General features: G+C 35.7%; 1 protein-coding gene across 4 annotated transcripts in view; it reads right to left on the bottom strand.

Annotated features, from left to right (window-relative positions):
• Positions 1-727: 727 nt before the first annotated feature.
• RPAP2 (RNA polymerase II associated protein 2) overlaps positions 728-23,009 on the bottom strand; it is a 41,772-nt gene continuing 19,490 nt past the window's right edge. For 3 of the 4 annotated variants that reach the window (XM_074832482.1, XM_074832479.1, XM_074832478.1), the window contains exons 11-13: positions 22,734-22,802; positions 2,021-2,170; positions 728-1,445 (exon numbers count right to left, since the gene is read on the bottom strand). In XM_074832482.1, the coding sequence (XP_074688583.1) occupies position 1,445; positions 2,021-2,170; positions 22,734-22,802 (220 nt within the window). In that variant the 3' untranslated portion in view covers positions 728-1,444. Of the gene's footprint in view, positions 1,446-2,020; positions 2,171-17,317; positions 17,875-22,733; positions 22,803-23,009 lie in introns of those variants that run through there. The other variant, XM_074832480.1, reaches the window with a different exon arrangement.

Below are 23,009 nucleotides of genomic sequence, written 5' to 3'. Positions count from 1 at the left end.
AGATATAAATACAAGGTTTATGTTTTGCTCAGAGTATCATACCTATTACTCAGTCTTCTATAAGCTTATCTTTTGGTGAGGTCTTGTCCCTTCTTTGCATATGTATCAAGTAAAAAGTTTTCCATCATGGTACAAACAAACGTACCTTCTATCCAGATTACATCATGCATTCTTATGAATTTGACATGACACATGCTCTGATCACAATGGGTATTTTTTTCCTATTGCATACTTAGAAAAATGCATCGCTTCAACTCTGCATTAAAGGTTTTCCTCATTGTAAATAGTTACTTTTACAAGTTATGTTGAACGTAACTTCCCATTACAAGGTAAGTTAGGGAAAGTCAAACATCACCTAAATAAACTCTACCACACAATGAAGCTTCCAGGGAAAAGCTGCACAGGCTTGTGTTTGTTGGGGGCAATCAACATATTTATCCTGATTATCATGAAGGAACTATACAGCAATAAAATAATTAAGTGCAGAGTTCCCTTTTGGTGTCCCATTACAGAAACAAAACAAAGGAATAAACTCTGTTTTTTAAATGGAGTTGCTATGTAGCAGCCCTGGTAAGTCCTGCTTCAGCCTCAACTAGTGCTGGCATTTGCTGCAGACTAGGTACTGGCAGTTACAACTTTCTTCTCAAGTCTCTCAAAGGACAGTGTCCTAGGAACTGAGAACTATGCAACAAACCATATTATGGAATCATTAAGAATTACTAGAGGGTTAGTTTTAAATTGCATTTTATAATCAGTTAGTGACAGTAGCAAGTCTAAACATACTCAGTCTGAACAACACAACTCTTCTAAATGAAATGACTACTGAAAGCCAAAAATTCAGTTTTTAGTTATTAAAATATATTTAAAAAGTCCGGATTAGTAACAATTAGAGGCTGTTTAAAAATAACTTTTACACAGGTTCAAAGACCACCCCTTTTCTTAGAAGTAGCAAGATAAACTGGCTCTAGATCAGACATCTTTGTGTACTGTCAGCATTATTCTTAAAGATTACTGCTCCATGCATTGGGTCAACTAGAAAAATGTCAGCAGCAGTTTCTTATCACTCCAGGCTACTATGTACAGGGTTCCCCCCCCACTTTTCCAAATTCCTGTAGACAAATTTTGACTGAAAATTTCCAAAGCAAGAAAAAAATCAAACCAATCCAAATTCCTTTCTACTGCTTTTAAATAGACAGTTTTCAGATGATCCATATTTTTAGTTGTCTTCATGCATACCTCAAACAACTGGTGTTACAATTAGCTTCTCCACAAGACTAAAAAATTCTTATTCACAGGACTGAAATGAAAAAGCAGAAGTGCAAGAAGTACAATTAATACTAAATTTCATTTTTCATTTAAAAAAAAGTTCCAACAATTGAAGGTGTTCTTTTCTTCTCTGTGCCACTATTTCAGATAGCAGGAGATGTTAAGATGATCACCTTGTTCTGTGGGGAACAAAGAAGTGAGATTAGTAATGTTAATACACTAATTACTTAAAAACTATAAATGCTATATTCATTGAATCAGTTGAATATGATCAGCATAAATAGGTATTTGCTCTTAAATTTTCCAGCCTACCCAGAATGCAAAATGTAATCTCAGTATTATGCAAGAAATACGTGGCTTTTAACTCAGTTTTATATCAGGACGACTGAACAAAACAATTTCATTTTAATAATAAAAAAACTCTACTGACACTTAGCCATTGTAGCCACACAGAAATTTTTTTATAAATTGTAGTAGAACTTAAGTAAAATTTCCTCCCAAAATTGCAGTAAACCAACTATATATTCTCAAAAGATTGAAGTGATAAGTAAGCAGCTGGCATTTACTGTAAGTGACAAAATGATGACACTCATTTCCATACCATATGTATTTCTTTACTTTAAAATGTACTTACACATTTTCTACTCTGGCTGATATGATCTGTAGTTACTGTGCATACTTACAAAATGCTGAAAATTAAAACAGTTATCTGGCTTAGTTTTACAACATGCAAAATAGCTTAAAATCGACTGACCATTCAAGTAGGCAGTCTTTTTTAAATATTCTTGTTAAACTTTCCAGATCTTCTTTTTTGAAATGCAGTTCTTCCAGCAACGTAGTCAGGAACTGTGTGTATATTGGGCTCATCTGAGTAGTCTTGAAAAGTGGAGTAATTTCTGACAATCTGGCAAAAAAACCAAACCCAAACATATTTGATACAGAAAAGCAAATTTTCAATGTCAGATATAAAAAAGCAAAGCTTGTGAGTTCCAACAACTGTATTGAAGGAAGGCAGTTTATAACATCACACTTGATTCATTACAGTGCATAAGACTGTATGTATTATATACAATATGACCTGTACCAAAATACAAATTTTTATTAATGTAGTGAAACTTAATAATCTAATTAGAAAAAATAGGCTAGTAGTTTGTATGCCTCTAATCAGTTGTATATTGATGTTATATAATGTAGACAAACAAAATTCAGAACAAAGTGCAAAATGTTATATAATTACACATAAAAAAAGGAAGACAGCAGTCATTATTTTCTTCTTTACCAAAAAGCTCCTAAACATTCATACTGTAAAAGCTGTATAGTTCTGTATGAGTAAAATATAAAAGAGCTATAAAATTCTATCTTAAAGTAACCAAGAATATTTTAACTACAAATTATTAACAGGGCTCCCTGACAGAAGTTGTACTTAATCGGTCAGTCACACACTGTCAAACTTCATAAAGACATTCAAGAGGGTCACTTACTTGGATGATTCTTCCCCATTCTGTGTGCCATAAACACACAGTATGTCAAAACAGCAAACACATCTTGTTTTAAGCTGAGATTTCTCCAAACACCTAGAAGCCTCTCACAGAGGCCTTCTGGATTACTATTACTTTCACTTGATGCACATGGGCACGTGAAACATCAATTAAATTCTCAAACCAAGGAGCAGTTTGAGTAATCACAGCAATTTGATTTCTTAGTTTTGACCATCTGTACCTTAAAGCAGTTTAAATTATACTTCTTATACACTGAACTGTTTAAAAAATAGGTTTTAAGAAAGCTGGACAAAACGAGAACAGAGCTAATTTAATCTTGAAGTTCTTATAAGGGATACTAAACTTCAGCTTTAAAGCTGATACTATAGTGAAACTATTTTCTGTTTTGGTAACAAAATTAAGTGCTTGAAGTCTCAAAGTACATGCAGTCTTAGAGTACTTCAGAAAAATAAGAGAATCAAAAGGGGGAGTGAGAGGGAGGAAATTATATTTCTGAATTCAGTTCATGAAGTTTAGCTTTAAAATTTAAACAATACTTGGCCTTTCAAAATTCGCTATTTAGCAACATTTTACAGAAAATCTTGTACTTGGGCCTGATTTTCTGAACTGCTGAATAGATGGAGTTCATACAGTTTCCACCAATTTTAAAAATTACAGTGAATGGAAGCTGAAAGTAATTGCCATCTAGGAGAATAAAAGTATATACATGAGAACAGACAATGGAAATAAATAGGGCACGTCCCCAAAGAGAATGTTATTCATCATCTGAAATCATGGAAACTGCAAGGCACATGTTACTGTATATTGCATTTAGTTCCAGAATCAACAAGAACAGCGACAGAAAGCATAATCTTGAAAGAATCCAAAACCAAACATGCATAGTGCTGCTGCTAACATGCATTTCTCAGTTTGGAAGGAGCTATTGCCATGCAGATCACCTACATATGTAATATCTGTATGGAGATGAGGTGAAATGTTCAGCTGTCAGTTTTCATTTGTGCTTTAATTTTATCCGAAAGTCCTTTCTTCTTCTCATAATTCTATTGCAAAATATTGCAAAGGTAGTAATAGCTGAATAGGATACTTGGGATCATATCCCAGCAACAGTTATTTCATCTTGGATACTGTATTTAGATAAACAGTGCCATTGACACCATATAGGAAAGAGTTATTTTAGAATATGTTTGTTATTTTAGCATATGTACTTTTAATAAGAAACTCAAGGTAGTCTACAGCTTCCTATAAACTTCCCAGCTCAGAAAGCCTTGAGTAAAAACAACTGAGATCAATCTCCCTGCAGTCACTGGTATTAAGACAATCTCCACTTGAAGAAAGCTGCATATAAAAGAAGATTCTTCTAAATTAAGCAAAAATGGTGATACAACACAAACAAAGGATCTTACGAGACATAGTAAATAGAGTCTCTTAATACAAAAATAAATTTACAAAGCATTTTTATTATTAATAGATTTTTAATGAGTTAAATGGAAAACAATTTCTTTTTGGATTCCATTTCAGTACGCACATTTAGCTAAATATTTCAACTATCAAACACTGACACTTGGTGAGAAAGACTTTAAGAGATGCTCAAAGTAAGGACATGGTGTGGAAAGAAACAGATTTATGCACAAACTCTGCTACATAAACCCTCCACAAAAGAGTATTCACAGTTGGATTTGTGATTTTTGGACTGAGGCCACTAGGTTTTGTAATGTACTTCATGACAGACAGGACTGAGTTGTTTCTTTCCTGGTGAGAAGTGTAGCAGTTACTATTTAAACTGGTAAAACAGAGTGCCTCTGCCCAGGGTTGGCAACCTGGAGGCTGATTTTTGCATTATCATGTTTTATCAGCAGGGGAGCAGAGGAAGTGCTGATAGAGGATCAGAACGACCATTTCAGGGTGTTGGTCTGGAGACAAGGATAGTGGGCGAAAAACCTGGAGATGCGTTATTACTAGTCTTCAATTTGCCCTTCTCAGGATTAAGTAGGTTATATATGAACAGAGACTGGTGGCATAAACAGTCATGACTTCCTGAGTGCTGGTGCCAGGCGGCTGTAACATTGCAAAACACTCTCTTGGCAATGTTGTAGATTTACAGATTTACACACATTTTCACCCGAATTTTCTTCCTCCTGCCTTGGGCTTAAAAGGACATTAATAAGGACATTATTTTTCAAAAAGAGAAGAAAACTTGTGCAGTTTTAAGTAATATTCTAAAACTAAAATCTTTATATCATAAAGGTCACATGCTAAGGAGTCTTTTTTTTTTTTGAACTGCAGTCTGTAATATTACAGTTTCATGAATTACAAACATGTCCTAACTATCAGACCCTGTTTAAGACATTCTGTTTAAAGAGTAGCTATTACAGCCCACACTAATAAAGAAAAAGGTATTGCTATTGTCAGAGAAACTGCCAGGCATTAAATATTGAGAAACGAAGTTAAAAAAAAGACCCAATGTTTCAGCTGTAGATCAAATTTTTTTCCTTACCTGAACTTTTAAAAAACTAGTTAAGCTACTAATTATCTGATAAGCAGGAGACTAAATCAAAAAGTAATTTCAGAGGGATGTGTAAGTTTCTAGCAATTAGTTAAAAATTACATCTAGATGGGACATGTTAAACGTTTATGAATACATGTACAAACACTTTAATCTTGGAAAACTGTCTTTTTGGCATTTAAATGATGCTTTAGTCATTTGAAAAGCAGTAGTTGTTATTGAGTACTTTTCTACTTTTAAGTGGCTGTTGGAACAGAAGCAGAAGCTTTTGTCTGCAAAAGGAGTGAGCACAGGTTGCTGGTTTACACTGAGTGGTAAGTTCAATGCTCTAAGTAATAATGTATATTTGAGATACTGCACAACAGAGCATTAAGAGCTGTGCTCTCGTCTTTGCATGAAATGCTAACTGAATTAAACCATAACTGTATGCAAATAAGCCAAAACTGTATTTAGAATCAATATCTTCAAGTCACTGAAAGCTGAAGAAACTATCATGACTAATTCAATTTAATGATATACAGGATTTCGGTTCAAGGATCATCGAATTGCCTTAAAACTCTGTAGCATCTTCAGAAGACACAGAATATAAACAGGAAATAGGATACTTTGGACCCCAATAATAACAACTGGCTACTGCAACAATGCAAAAAATATAAATTAATCACCTACAGAAACACGCAAACATAAATGTTACTGTCCAAAGTTATACACCCATGCTTCAAAGGCTTGCCTTCAGCACACCCGTTAAAAGGAAGTGTTCACTCTCAGTTCATGGAAAAGTAGTACAGTATATATCATACTTCATGCAACAGTGTCGTTTCCTGCACACCCACTTACACCATATGGTAAACAGGTCTTTGTAAAGTTTAAAAAGTGTTAAAAATGTCAAACTATATCTGATTGATAAAATTTGTATTTGCTGGCTATTCCACATATGTTACATGTTCAAGAAAAAAAAAAAAAGTAGAATTCATGTGAAGACCAAGCTATTATTATCAAGCTATTAAATGGCATCTGACTATGGCAAAATGTTTACATAGTTTCAGTGCTTCAACTCAAGTCCCAAGCTTTCTATGAATTAGTTGCCTTACAAAAACATTTGACAAGTATATTTAGGAGTTTCACCTAAAATAAAGTATTTTTAGAAGTCAGTCACATTATATGAAGTAAATTTCATTAATTGATATGGTAGTGTGCACAAGTCATTCTTAGATCTATGCATACCTTAAACAAGATAGTTGAATACATTCAGAAAAGATTATGGAAGAGTCATATTTTTATGTAGGTAAAAGAGCTAATTGGCAATTCCTATCCTGAAGTGTGAATAGCCTTTCTAAAAAAATCCCTAGTTGTACAGTACCATCCTCCCCTCAGATTATGGACCTCAGGAAAACCTTTCTGGAAGTTTTGTTTAAGATTAATTCTGTGACCCCTTTGAAAAAAGTTAAATTTTCAAAGCTGCCACTGTGGTTATCAGTTGGTTACAGCTCTCTGAAATAGATACCTGAAAACAGGGGTAAGAACACAACCACCTAGGAGTTGGGTTCATTTCCATTCCCTAAAATTGGTCACTTAAAAATTACACAGCAAGTGTTGAGAATTTGAGTGTACATATTTACACAAAGCCCTTGTATACTCATGAAGTATACAGTAGTATATGAAGTACATGAAGTATTTGCTTATTCTCAAAAGAATAATAATAAGCTCCTCCTAGAAAAAGGTAAGTATTGCCAGTCTTCCTAACTTTTTCTAACGGCAGAAGCTTAAAAAAAAGAAAAGTCACTGATTGTGGCAGAAGCCATGGATCCAAACATGATTATTGCAGTCCCTTACTTTGTTCAGCATGCTTGGAACTTGAACAAGAACAGAATTATAAAGCAGAATGATGGAACAGGCAAGCACCACCTGTCCTTCCACAGAAAGCTTTGGAAAACAGGATATAAACATTTTTGTCAGTTACAGGCATTTGAGCCTCTTAAGACTCTTAACATAATCATCACAACACAGAAGTTTATTTCTTTTTAATTCTCTCAATTTCTTTCTACCTTTTGTTAAAGGCACTTAAGACTTACTTTTTTAAGAGCATCACAACCAGGATAAGTGATAACTATTAGTGCAACTAGGAGTTGCACTAACGATCACAAAAGTTTCTTGAACAGTCATTTCAGAACATGGAAACGAAGCGCTGGCAACAACTATAGGCAGCCCTTTTCTTTTTTCTTCCTTCCCCAACAAAAACACAGATGCAGACTACTGCATGTGTGCTACAGGGAGGGTGCCAAGAAGCCTCTGATTGAGGTGCCATCAACAGACTCTTGCTAAGGGTCCCTACCTGCAGGGAAGTCCAATGCATTTTTTGCTGTCTTTGGACACAAATAGGACTATGGCTAGGACCAATCGAGTCCTCTCATCTCACAAGCATTTTAGCTGAAAGTCTAGTAACACGCACTATGGACACTTAAAAAAGAGTAAAAGTGCTTATAAGCCTCTAACATCAGTTCGAGTGATTTGACATAGCTGTTAAAGGTTCCTAGAGATCAATCAGCTGTTAGCACTACTCTAAAGTATATTTGCTCTGTTGCTATGACATAAAGTCATGTCACATTGTTAACAAGGACTGATTTAGGAGAAACAATGCAAAAAAAAAAGAAGAAAAGTAATCATGGAGGAGACGCTCTGTGGAGTGACATTGATCATTACTGCCTACTGCTACACTAAAGCCTATCTGAATTAAAAAACCCTTTATACTAAAAGTCTTCCAGGATATTGCCAATCTTCAGACACAAATGACAAATATTTTAATGGAAACTCTACACTGAAGTGTGTTGCTGGGATTTGGCAAGAACTGGTTAGCGATCCAGTGCTCTTTGTATGTGTGTGATCAAATGGCTCTGAAAACAGAGCAGCTTATCGAAGTCTAAGTCTTTAATTCAGAAGCAGGGAATACCATCATTGTGTGATCCACAGATAATGGAAATTAATTTGGAAGTCTGTCAAATTTCTATTCAAAACTCACACTTGCAAGACTATTAAGAGTTAATTCTGGATTTGGAAAAACAAAGTCATGAATGTAGGACAACCCATCTTTATGAATAATTAATTGGTACTGAGAAGAATTAAGTTACAAGGCCATAAACCCACAAGATTTCCAGCTTTCCCCTGCTCCACATATTTTTTTGTAAACATTTGGGACAGTATTACCTAAATATCAACTGCTTTTGAAATTTTCAAGGAGTATTAACATGTCATCTGCCCAGCTCTGTACCTACCATTCTGAGTTGAAATCATGAGGGAAATCATCTTTGATTGCTTCTACAAGGTATAAAGGATTGGAACAGCACTGCATGGATCAAAACAAGCCATAGGCAGCAATGTCAGCTGGCAAGTGGTAGGAGAGAGATTGTTTTTCAAACTGACCCTGTGGAAGACTGGTGAAAAGGTGCTCCATCGAGGAGGCCAGAACAAGCCCTGCTGCACTGGACATACTGAGCATACTGTACTACTTCTTGGACCACAGGCAGATTATAGGGCAGTACCAAAGAGGATGCCGTTACTTAAACAGGAGCCCCTGCAGTTGTTTTAGTAATACAAGGTACTTTAATTTCATCAACAGCCCGAGACTCCTTCAGCAGCTGTCTACAGTAAATTTCCTACTCCTTGCATTGCAAGTCAAAGAGATAGCACAAAACCTCATCCACAGATTTAAATAAACTTTTGAGCAGATTTATAAAAACTAAATATCAGTATGATACTGCAGGTCATTCTCAGTAATAGTTCATATCATTTAGTATTAAAAATCCTCTAGAAATACACAAGCCATATTAAAGGAATAAATGGGGACAACCATGCAGTTATACTGTGTTTTACTGCATCAACACACAAGGACTGGGGTAATTTGATTTTGTGGTGGTGGTGGGTTTTTTTAAAAGATACTTCAAATATATTTGCACTATTCCTATGTTACAGATTTGATGGGCTTAGCAATGCAATAGAAATGTTATTAATCAGAAATGCTATTCTTTTAATATAACAGTTTTATAGAATACAGTCTTAGATTCCATTTTAATTATGTTCCTATGAAGGAAGCCTTCAACATAACTGATTAAACAAAAGTAATTGTTCTGTTTAAGACAAAGGGCTAGACTGAGTCAATACAAGTGTTACAGATCAGCAATAAAACTCATTGAAATAGATGTGTATTGCAGCCTGTAGACCATCTGCCTGTACATACAACTGGAGTGGTGCCAATATATCAAGCACTTAATAACAGTGCTTCAGTTGATGGGGTGAACTGAAACACTTGCTGCATTTATCAGTTTCATGAACCCCTACCAAAAGGCACTCAGCCATTTTGACAGAGTAAGTCAAAGCATCACTGTAACTGAATGTTCTTCACAATATATTGACCGCTTGCTTAATTTGAGGAGGAGTCCCTCACTTACTAGTATATCACTGGATACAGTACACTTGTCTAGGGACAGCAATTTTGTCAGTAAAGTATCTTAAATCACAGCAGGGATTTCCACAGACCTTAAAGCATAATGCATCCATCAGGCAGAAGTTAGTGTCAGAGAGAAAGTTGATCTAAAGCACAACATGAGTGTAGTTGTAAGGGAGCTGAAAAAAATCATAACCTTTGGTATAATTAAGTGGTTACACAATCATACTCAGAAATTAGAGAACATCACAGCCTCGACTTATGTAATTTAACTGTTAAGATCACAGTTTCGGTTAAAAAACACCACTTGCTTCTTATAACTTTAGTTTGAGCATGATTTTAAAAGCTCAATATTTAAAAAAAAAACCCTTAAAAGCAAAAGACTGTCTCTAGAGTGAACATTTTCCATTAGAACACATTAATATTTGACAGACAATCTTGAACTGGAAGGATCTAACTTACAAACAAGGTGCAGAAGTATTTAAATATATCTCTGGAATTAAGTCTTCTTTCAAATTAAAGTATACTAGTGCCAAAAAAAGAGTAATTATCAGTGTCATTTGCAACTCTGAAATCAAAGCAAACTCTAATTTGGGGCCCTTTGTTAGCATATCCTATCAGTCAAAGAGGGCAGTCAGTATTCAGGGGCTGTTTTCTTCAATCTTCCCAAATTTATTCCTATATTCTATTTTCTTAATGAAAGATAAAACACTCCAAAGCCCACAGTGTTGAATGATAACAACTGACAGAAATAAACAGGCAATTTTCTTACTGAGGGAAAAAAAGCTACTTCTCGTCTAGTTTTAAATATAGCCTGAAGATCCTATTCTCATCATAAAGACAAGAATTTTGTAGCTGAAGTGCAACTTATGTTTTATTTATTATTTAACTTCCTTTCATTACTGTGTACTGACTTGTCCACAAAATCCAGCACAGACACTTTAATCCTCTGATGGCAACAGAAACTAAATTATTCATAGTTTAAAATTTTTGTCCACTACATTTAAATCAATGCTACAAACACTGATTCAAAATCAACAACTGGAATTCCTACATAATCCAAGTATACGGCAAAACTTAAGGTTCATTCAAAAGTTAACTTTGTTAATTGTTTCCACTACCGTCATTTTTTCCTATGCAGCTTCTACAAGTCTGTTGAAGAAAAATGTTCTCTTTAATACATGTTTATGTACATACTTACACAAATTATATATTTTTCTTCTTTTAAAGTTCACCTTCCACACACATGTTTCATAGAGTCTGTGTCCAGACATAAGTCAACTCCCACTCCCTTTTAATGGGGTCAAAATTTCACTTGTGGTGCAGCTGGATGGATACAACTAACAGTAAAAGGAAAGCATACCTACAGTAACAAGGGTTTATCTCACCATTTGATAAAAGTGCTTACTAACAACTGAGAGACAAAGGATTTGCTCTTTCTTTCTTTGTCTTCCCCCCAATCAGTTATTTGTATCCAAATAGGCAACTGGCAATTCAGTAAGCAATCTGAGGTGCACCTAAAGCCGTACCAGCCCAAACACCACTGCTTTCTAGGATGGTGGTCAGGGAGCTGGGTCAGGCCCTTGGGACCAGGCTGCACAGCAGAGTTCCCTCATGTCATATCATGCTCTCCTCACATGGGCTTTGGAGGCCGAGTGAATATTTGCAAAATACTTTGCTGGTTCTACTCTAACATACCATTTTTTGTTTTTTTCCATTAGGCTGCATAAGGGAATTTTTCAAAAGGCACTCCAATGTTTTAACTGTACTATGCAGGGGAGACATGTTGAGGCAACAGGCTTATAGCTACCTTATCAGGTACAGAAACTTTATTTAAAATTGATTTAATAAAGTGCAAATGTTCTGGATCTTTGTATTTTTTTTTTAACCTAACGAACAGACTATTTGCATGAAAAGCAGGATGTATTGTTTATGCCACTTTTTTTCCTCTCTCCTGAAAGTTAAGGATCACTCCATCAGCTGCCAGCTGTTATTTATAACAGCCAGCTGTGTAACTTCAAAGATCCTGAAGTGAAAAGATTTTATAATGTTGCACTGGTACAAGATACAGAAAAGGAAAAAACTCACTGACTGAGTATTAACTTCTGTAAGATAGATGAACTTTGACTTTTAACGAAGGACAAGTAAAACACCTTATATATAAAAAAATTCTATTCACATCATTGGGTCAGTAATTAATTTTACGGGAAAAGTAAAAGTCTAATACAAAGGAACACCCAAATTAAGTCTGAAACTATGGTGAGACGTTTCATCAAATGGTGTAACAATTTAGTATAGCCATTTAGTGGTATTTCTGTCAGTTCTTACATTATATACTTGAAGACAACATGCCTTAGAACATACATTGTATATACAAAAAACTGAAAAAGCTGAAATTAAAAATGCCTCAAAAAATAAACATCTGAAACTCTCAGTTCATGTAACTCACACTATTTTACCACAAGATAATTATGTAATACAATTCTTCTCAGAAAGTAACTAGAAAATGGCATTTCTCAGTATTCCCATATTTCAGCTCCCTGTAAGCGACATAAACATGATAGCAACAATTCCCATTCAGGTGAGAGAAAATTTACAAGTCTATTGCTTTGTGCAATTATTTTAACCATTGCAATGCAAGCATCAACACTGTTTCTTCTCACACAGTATCACTCCTATAATGTTCCTTTTGAGCAAGTTTTCTGACCTTATATATGCACACATAAAATAAAGTCAGTTCCCTTGGCAATTGTCCAGGAAAGGAACTACACATTTCAGAACATTCAGCAGGTGGAAAATGACATCGCATGCTCTGCAAGCATTTGCTAGCATTATGCTGAACCTGTAATATGAAGCAGTTGGCTTTGTTAAGTACTTGGGGATCGCTGTTTTTAACCCAGGCTTAGCCTGTCTAATGAGAAAGAAGGCAGCCAACACTCTGGAAATACTTTGATGTTGCGATGCCAGTGACAAAAATTCAGGGACCCATGACCCCTTTAAAGCTATAGTAATAATATGTAATGGTTCTATTTGCTTCCTGTTATAGCGATATTTAGGAACTCTATTTCCAAAACTTACTTATTTTAAAATGACTACCAATACTGCCATCAACACAAATATCATATAGGTCTGGCAAAAAACAATTACCTGGGCAATCATATGCAAAACAGAGTTTCTAGGTATCTTTAACAGTGGGTTAGAAAAACCTCTACAAGAGGTTTCTACACAAGGCAACTAAGGAAGCATCAAAACCAGCTCAACAACATCTACTGTTTCTTATCCAGAGTACTCTTCGTACAAAGTTTTGCTGGATTAGAGACTGTGTTCACCATCTTGTATTAATAGATACAGCTGCAGGATGATTTTTTAAAAAACAAATGGAGTATTGTACCCACCTCTACATTACCGTATTCCAAAATATTACTACAACATTAGTTCACAGACATGAAGCATCAGAACTTCTATAATACTGCATGCCATTTAAAGCATTCATACAGGGATTTGTTCCAAAAGGTCTCCATTTAGCTTACTTATCTGCATAAAGCCAAGGCAAAAAGAAAGTTCACAATATAAACCCAGAAGAAATCACTATCAGCTGTTTCTCTCTAACAAATCTAAGTTTCTTAGGTACACATTTCAAGGACAGGCCTTGTTTAAAAAGCTCCATTTATTTGAAGTCTGTTTCCTGCTAACCAGCTGACAGATCAAAGGTACTTCTCAGTCCTACCATTCTACCATTTGTTCCCATTTTTCCTCTTTTTCAACTTAGTAAAAATATTACATTTAATAAATTTATTTTAAAATTGATCCTTTAATCCTTTTCAGTCTCCTATTGCTTACTTTTTGTATTCCACAAAGTTTTCCTGTGACACCTCTCAAACACTGGAATCTATGCCATTTAAGTCTTTGGGTTACTTAGCTACATAAAATTAAGCACAGGTATAAGTCTCTGTAGCATTAAAACCTGCTAAGATGTAAGCTTTTGAGAGCCTGAACCTTTTAAGTACTTTGTAAAATATTCACTGTTGTATAAATTATTGTGCACGTACAGTGGGACAATTTAATACCTAAAAGATGTCTTTATATACAAACCTGGTACATTTTATGAACTAAACATTGTTTCCTATACATCTGTTTTTGCAATTGCTGGACTTTCTTGCTGCCATATACTGGTAATCTATTCCCATCAACTCAACATCTCAGTGATATGCAAAAAAAAAAAAAAAATATCAAGAAAGATTAAATAAATTATACTGTCTTACAGTTAAAACAGCTACAATGCAATATGCTTAGGTAAATCATTTGTCAATACTTAACTTTATAAAAGGTACTCACCTGTACCCAGTTACTATGGAAACAATGGTCATAAAATTGATCATAGTTTAGTTTCTCAACTTTCTAACACTGTAACTTGATTATCTGCCTTTCAGCCCAATATACAGATCAAACACCTGGAATAACGCAGCTGAGTAAAGAGACATGCTAGGAATAGACTTGATTCCATTGTGTTCAAATTTTTTTTCTTCAGACCTTAAACATAAGGACCTCAGTATTTTTCTACTTGCCTTTCCCAGTTTTGAAAACAAATGCCAGTGCAGTTTTGGACCTCTCAAAATGAGATTCTAAAAAATCCCCAAAAGTTAAGGATTCTTAAGCACCTTTTCCCAGACATGCCAGCTCACAGTAGGTTTAAAAACAAAACCCCCCAAAAACCCCAACCCTCTTCCTGTTTAATTGTTTTATTTCCAGATCTATCACTGACTTGATGATCTCCAATAAGTCACTTTTCTACTCTTAATCTCAATTTTACCATCTCTATGACAGAAGAACCCTATTAAGGCTGATTTGTGAGAGTACACTGACCTAAGCATATACCTAAAAAAACCAGAATGTGTGATGAGGTTTGAAACAAATAGGAAGGGCCACATGAATCTCAACTATTCTTTATCTTTTGCAAAACCTGATACCTCATTTCAGAAATACTGAGTTTTATGATGAACGAGTTAGATCTATTCAATGTCTTAAAATGTTCAGATGGATAGAGGGTGGAAGAGATAGAGTGATATATGCATTTCTGTCACATAGGATATAAGCATGGTGTACATCCAAATGAAATGAAACATACTGAGATCCCAAGCCTCTAAACAGTCAAACATCTGTACAGTTTTTGCACCGACAACAGTTTTGTACCTAATAGTATGTAATTATACATACACACTTTGCAGTTTCTGGACTATGCTCCCATATACTGGATAGCTATGCTTGCTACCAGCCAATTAAAGCAGAGTTTTACTTTTGGGAAGGTATGGGAAGAGAACATGTACTGTTATGGACTTGACTGCTTTAGTTTCTTTGTATTGTGCCATGCAAAGTTTTATGAATATATAGTTATGTTTATATATACAACATTCTGGTTAACTAATGGTTGCCGGCTTACTCTGATTTTTTACTGTAATTATACACTTTGCGTCAATAGAGCCACCTGTACCCTGATGCTAAATCTGCTAGCTTGGATTGTGTGTAAATTCCAAGAGCTTCATCATAGCCCATTACCTAGAGATACACTTCATACATCATCTTGTCAGTAACATTTCCTTCCTTCCTTCCTTCTCTTCCCCAAAGAGGCTGTATTTTCTGTTTTCATATATATGTAAGGAACATATTTCAGAAAATACTGTACATTTTTTGCCTTCACTGTTAACATCCCACAACAGGATCAGAACTTAACTGCCAGACTAGATGACACCACTGGGTGTCAAAATTTTTTACATCTCAAGAAGTAACAAACTAATGAGAAGAAATACAAGCTTCCTTTGCACACAATTCCTACATTATTGGGAAATGAAAACAAGTCTGCAGTTCATCAGTGTACTGCCCACTAGCAATTATAACATTAAAAAGTAATTTGCCTCCTTTCTGAATTAATTAGTTGTAATCTCCTCTCCCCTCCAAATTTTTCATGCCTTTGAATAATTTTTAGTTTATCACTGGTCACTGTAGATTATTACAAGAACACCAACATTCTCCAACATAACATTACCAATATGAAAGCTAATGAAATGCATGTCTGTTTCCCCCCTACCTGACATAGATCTTCGATGCATGGGTCTTTAAGTAGGTCTGTGGACCACTGTTCTGATTCAAGCATATTATAACAGCTCAATTATTCAATTCATTTTGTTTTCTAAGACATAATTTGATATAATGCAAGATTTTTAAGATCTTCATGGCTTTTAATCACTTTCAGGATTCTTCCTCCTTAAAAACTATTATATACTTCATAGCAAAAATATTGTCTGCCATGTCAGGTCTGGCACTTTCAACAGCAATACGACACAGAAAACTAATCTCTGGCATGAAGTACTGTCTTTCTAGACAGCCTGTCTTAATGTCTAGCATTATATATATGGAATGTTTTACATTCCATAATCTGCATCAAGTACCACAAGGAGAGGAATGATTAGATCTTCAAAAGACACTGCTCTTTCACAGATTTTCCATAATCAAAGTTTTTCTGTTATAGTGGTTCTAGAAGAGTTAAGGATCAATACTTCTACTTTGGAAACAATTTATTGCAGTGCTGAAGAAGAATAGGACATGACACTTAGCCTAGTAGAGGTACCATTATGACACTCTGCACAGAACCAACCAAATAAATCCAGAATGCATGCTAAAAATTCTGCTGGTACGTAATACCTGGGGATCACATGCTAGGAAGCCGTAGTAACCTTTCCAATGATATGTACTTCTACATTTTTTTTGGGTTCAGAAACAAGCCAAATCAACACTGATTTTCATCTTACGATGAAGTTTCCTTTAAGTCAAAAACACTGCCTATGTGTCATGTCCCCATTAATGTAGGCTGTTCATTAGAAGGCTTACTAAGATAACGTTAAAACTCTGGAAAAAAAAAAAGCAAGTGTGTGTCAAAGTCATGTTTTTCTTTTAACAGATGGGTAATGTTTCATGATAAAAAAATGTTTGCATTGAATGTATTAGGATTAATTATTAATAAGGAAGCAAGTATATTTTCATGGGGTTACAGCTTCAGGATTCAGTTGCAAAATTAAAAGTTCAGTTTGCTCTGTGGATGAAGTTAAAATACATTTAGTTTAAAACTTAGTTTAGGGCAGCTGTTAACAGTGTGGATTACTCACATCTTACTTGCAGCTTTAGTTCAGAACTGTCTATATTACTGCGTAACTGTACAACTTATTCTGTGCTACGACATGACTTCCAATAAGCAAAGCTGTAGGCAGCAATTATGGAAGGAGGAAAAACATGACATTACAAAATAAATCTTCTAAATATATACCTTTTCAAGAGACATAAATTTAAAACCATTCTCTCTCTAATAGGGCTGGGCAATTTTTCCATCTGCTTGATCAGCACATAGTTGTGGCATAGAGTTCAATAGGACATGAACTCCACTGACCGAGTTAGCTCCCCAAAGAGTCAACGTGATAAAGCAGTCTTCTGAAATCTAGCATGCTATCTTTCAGAGGGCTGAAACAGAAGTTGCAACAAAAATCTCTTTTACTCACACAAAAGGCAAAAATGAAGTGGCAGAGGAAAGTACTTTCCCTACTACCATATCCTTAATTCATAAGTACCCTTGCAATATAAAGCTCCCAAGAGTGACCAAAGCAGAAGATCGGAAATTATGTTCAACATAAGTATTTGCAGAGTCTAACAAAAAGACTAGGCAGAACACCACCATGAAGGACAATTTATTACTAGTGATGCACTTTGCACACCAGCTCTGCACAGTTGGGCATGACTTCAGTCTGAATGCCCACACATACAGCTGCTGGGAACAGGTAGATTTCTGTGGCTTGGAGAGATTTCCAAGACACTTGGCAGATAGCCATGACCCTGCTCTTTCCTTGCACTGGGCAGCAAAACTGGCAGGTGCAGAGAGGACAACTTTCTGAGCCAATTCCCCTAACTCCACGCAACAGAAGTCCAGGAGACAGCATGTGCTAAGGCTCCATCCACTCCTGCTGACAAGGTCAAGGGTCAGAACTGTAAAGGGGAACTAATTATCCTGGACTCACCTCAGAGAGTTTGTGCTGGCAAGCCTGAAAGTTAGGCAGGACATCCAAATCCCCCATTCAGAAGGCTATCCATGAGAAATACTAGAATGGAAAAAACTGCAGCTGCATGTGCTGCAACGAAATCCAGTGTCACTTTTCTGTGTACAAGCACTACAGCAACACACTGGCATTTTTCTGGATAAGGAGAAACACCTTTGAAACTGCTAGAAGTTTCTTCTTCTATTTTCTCCCTTATGAATGATGAAGATATTTAATTAATTAATTTTCAAGTTGGAGCTGATTAATGTTCCAATTAACAACACTGCAAATCCCTCAAAATACTGTTCTATATATGTTTCCTAAGTAATACTGGAACATGCTAGGAGGAAGTAAAGTAATACTGATCTCCTCCACAGTATGCCAAATAAGCAGATTTGAGTTTGTTTAGAAAGTGCTGATAAGTAAGAACTGCTTAACAGAAAACCCATTTGAGTTCAGACTCACCAAATGACAACCCAAAATTATTAAGAGTGAAAAAGGGAAGAATATACTTTTAAATTTTTTAACGTATTAAGACAAACTTGCCTTTTCTCTGTTTCACACAATTATATAACATTACAGATAGAGACCAAGAGTAGAGACAATACTATGACCACATTAAAACGCTTTTATAAAGAGAAAGACTTTCTGGATTTTTGGTCCTGCAAACTCTGTTTCAAAAGGGGAAATAATTGTATTTCTAGCTTAACGATAAATTATTTTTCTCAGCTGAAACCTGGAACCAATCTTCTATCATCAGACTTGCTAAATAAAAGATCATCCAGCTGACTTGTTTGTGGTTTCTGGAGGAAAAAAGAGTCACTCTGCAAGTCTGATTCATATCCAGTATGTATTTGTACATTTCAGACATTCAGACATTTTCAGACAAGAACAGAGTAGCATTATCACAAACATCTGAATTCCTCTTAAAATAGTTTTGAAGTGTCAGTGTTAAGCAATAGATGTGCTCTTGTGTGCAAAGAAGTAAAAACGCACACTTGAACCCAAGATTCTCCAGTTCCTGAACTGTTATCTCCAAGAGAGTAAACCTCTAGAGTACATCTCCACATGACACATTTATCTAAAGTGGCTGCACACATATAATGATGGCTTTTGTTTAGTGATCATGGTCATTTTGAGTTTGTTTAAATACTGCAGCCAAATGCTTATAAACTAATCCCAGAACATTTTGAAATGCTTCAAAGCTTTTAGCGGGGAAACCTCTTGCATAGGCTTTGTAGATGAAGCTGACCACAGTTCACTGGAACCAGCCAGCTCAGATAAGTAAGATGAAAGCAGACATTTCCTGAAAATATCTTGAAAGCTTTCCATTAGACTGTACCAGGGGTATACACTAAAAACAGCAAGTGCCCATGCTTGTATAGCAACCAATCTTCCCACTGCTTTCTCCATTCTTTCTTGAACTACTGTATTTGTATCTCTTTATCTGCATCATTTGATGTCTTGCAAAGTTCTTCAGGGGAAAAAGATGCAACATCTAGTTTACAGTACATTATAAAGCAACTATAACATAAAATTCTGCTTAACATACTCAACATTGCAACAGGAAGGCACAGAAATATACCACTGCCAAAATTATTATAAATGACAAATAAATTTGATCTACAGATCATTTTAAAGAGTCACCCACTCCATGACAGGCATGAATGCAATTATTTGAACATAATTCTCTGGCTGTCAAGGTGTACTCTAAGGAGGTTGATACAGCATTGCTGAATGTGCTGGTCATAAAGATAGCAGTGCCTGAGGCTAGATTTTCAATAAAGGCTGAGACTGGCTGTTCATATTTTATACGATAATTTGATTGAATAAATCCAGCTGTTTACTAGGAACAGGAAATGCTCCACTGTTGCAATCTCCAACATTTTATACTTTGAGAAAGACAGTCTTTAGTTTCAGGCACTTCATTTCAGAGCAGTGAATTTGAAGCCCAGGTTTCTTCAACAGTCAGTAGACTCAAGGGCACATAAGTACTTCGTAGTTTCTCAAGGACCAGCAGACTATAAAGGGAGCCTAGGTCTAATTTAAGCACCAAAATTACATGTTACGACTATCCAACATGCTGTATCCTACAAAGAGTTACTATGCATGCCCCAATGAAGAGAAGATAGCATTATAATAACATAATGCAAAGTATTAAGCAGTGATGACGCCTGAATTCAATACAGCAGTAATGATAATAGATATTCTGCCCAGTAGCATATCACAAAAAGGGTCAGGGTATTCTGAAAGTGCACTGTGAAATTAAGTACACTGTTTGAGTCCTCAGCACACGCTAGCCATATATGAGAAGGAAGTGGTGAGCCACAATATCGATGCACAAAATGGGGTGCAAGCAAAGTCCAACAGTTGCTACTTTAAACAAACCAACCCTGTCCCCTTCCAAACAAAACAAAAAATACTTGAGGTCTTAGTAGTTTCTGAAATCCCATGCTTATTCTGCTTTCTGTTGTCTCTGTTCTTATACCTCCTGCACCCCAGGGTACCTACGATACGGTCTTTCATCCTCCTGGAAAGAGGAAGTATTATCCTCTTCCAGGGTGTTGCTTATGCTACTTCACTGTTTAGTGTTAGGAGTAAAATGGCCATCCTCTGTCTGGGACCAGGTCAAGACCTGTGAACACATCCTCTTGAAAATGTTCTCCCCTTTCAGTGACAGAAGCTAGTAAAGAGCCATTCTGACTCTGGTCCCATACAACCCTGTGATCTGAATGACATTACATGTGCTGCAACATGCATCACCTCTCAGTATAGCTAAGGGGAAGCCACAGAAGACTTTAAAGAGTGTAATTCTTTTTATGACCAGTGTTAGTAAGATATAACAGATTCCCTGGCAGACTGCAGGAGGTGAGAAAGGGCCACAATCTCAGGACCTGTCTGCGAGGTGTTGCCCAGATCCTCAGTAGCCCTTCCCTGCGCACTTCTGGCTTCCACTAAATAGCCAAGTTTGATTAGAACCCACAAATAATTAAATGTTCTGTTTTAATCTTTCCAGAAATGATGCAACATTCATCATCTCCTTGGAGCAATCTTAACACTCATTCTACCCCATCGACATTCTTCCACATCCTCTCCTAAGAGGGGGCTGACAGAAATTGTTCAAAATCTGAAGATCATGAGCTTGCAAGAACTTTACAATAAGCTGAAGTCAACAGGAGTTTTATTCATGATTTCACCAGAATAATATTAGAAATAAAATCTAGTCTATCTTAGGATCAAATATAATTTGTTTGTTTAGAAGTGGACCCTTAGAAAGCAAAAGTATAAAACAGACTTGGTACTCTGTTTATACTGATTGCCACCAAGACTGCCTGCTACTTGCATAACATTTTAAAGTAATTGTAAAACAGTCATTAGATATGTAAACATTTAGAGCTCATCATATGTGGAGACCAGCAACATATTTTAACTTCTGATCAAAAGAGTCACCATTTCCTTAAATGTACAGAAACTACTTGAAAAATTCATAAGATCTGTTTCACAAATTACCAATTCAACCATAAGAATATATAGTAAAAATGACAAAAGATTTGTTCTTATAGTTGATAAAAAATTTATGCCAAGGCATTCAAGTAAAGTTACTTTCTGTGTTCTGATTTAATGAATCATTTGAGCGGTATCTGGCTGGGTGACACAGATGTAAGGCTCGCTGAAGCCTACTCTAATGCCTGCTGGTACAGTCTTCCTTGGGACAGTAAAGCCAGAACAATGTGTCAGACTGAAGTAATATCAAGGAAAGTAAGTGCAGTACTGGGGATGCAATGAGGCTGGCCCACAACACTTCTTGACCTGTGAATGTCTAAGTACTTCTCTGTCCTACAGGCTCCAGTGACCCAGGAAGCCCAAAAGAAGCAGCAGCAGTGCGGTAATAAAGTCTCTAGAATAAGATTTTTGCAATCTTGTAATTCAAGCTGAAAGACATACAAAGATTGCTTGATGGTTTAACCCTACTGAAAGGCAGGGCCTGACACTGTGTGAAACCACCAGTGAATACTTAAAAGGTGAACCAGTGTTAAATGTTTAATACAAATTTCTGAGAGAACTGTTTTACACACTGCAAAGTTTGTTTAATACAAATTTCTGAGAACTGTTTTACGCACTGCAAAGTTTGTATCTTTAACTTCAGAAATGTACATGAATTTGGAAAATGTAAATTAAAGAAGTTACTTGATGCGTATGACTACAGCTTTTATAGATCGTGCCTCCGTGTAGACGTTTACTGACAGACACTATAATAAAAATCAGACTTCCCATTAGGAAAACCCTTGGAAAGAATTTAATTCTACAGTAAGTAGAACAAAGCTAAGGAGGACTGTAGCCATGTAGTATCATAATCTTAAACAGTAAAGATAATCCTCAAAAATAAAATACTGGGTTTCAGTATTCCTTTCAGAAATTTGGGAGTTGCTAAAAAAGCTTTCCCCTCTCAAAGAAGTTTGCTAGAATATTCACACAAACCTATTCAGAAGCACACCATATCTTCATGGAAATAATTTTACTTTAATTGCAAAAGTGAAGTCTTTTAAGAAATTAGAAGTAAAATGAGAAAAGTGTAACAGTTATGCCAAATCCAAATAATGTAATACTCATAATTTTGTTCTACTGTCACAGAGAGAGGAAGAATGTCTGTCAGCAGCAAATGGAAGACCAAAGTATACTCCTCCTTCACCCCACCAGCCCTCTTTAAAAACCCCTAAAGCTTAATTTCTCCTTTTTTAACATAAAGTTTATCCACTGTTAACATGTTTCAAGTGGGACAATCCTGTTTTGTCAGGAGAATTTAGTTCATTTGCATGAAAAAATATTTCTGTTGATTCCCCAGTTAATTTAAAGAAATCTTTCACTCCTTTTATCTGAAAATTAAATCTTACCTTGATTAGGCTAGTTAAGACAGTTGTGTATGAGAATATTTGACATTAAAGAGTACTTACACAGATAACAAAACAATAGCAATTAGAGTCCATTCAGGCATTTTGTGGATAATATTTCTGTTTGTTAACCTGAAAAATAATAAAAAAACATCAGAACATTTCAGAGTGAAAGTAAACAGATTTTAACTGCTGAACTTTGATTTAAGTCTACCATTAAAAGAATACACTGAGTTACAATGCAGCAATTACAGCTGTATCTGAGCAATTCGCCAACTTTCAGGCTTCTCTCATCCTTTAATGGAGGAATTGCAGAATTCCCAATATGTCTCTTTTTTC

The sequence above is a fragment of the Strix aluco genome, chromosome 8 (assembly GCF_031877795.1).
Source record: "Strix aluco isolate bStrAlu1 chromosome 8, bStrAlu1.hap1, whole genome shotgun sequence".
Taxonomy (NCBI): Eukaryota; Metazoa; Chordata; class Aves; order Strigiformes; family Strigidae; genus Strix; species Strix aluco.
The sequence above is the reverse complement of the archived record's forward strand: the minus strand, read 5'-3'. Positions and strand labels throughout refer to the sequence as shown.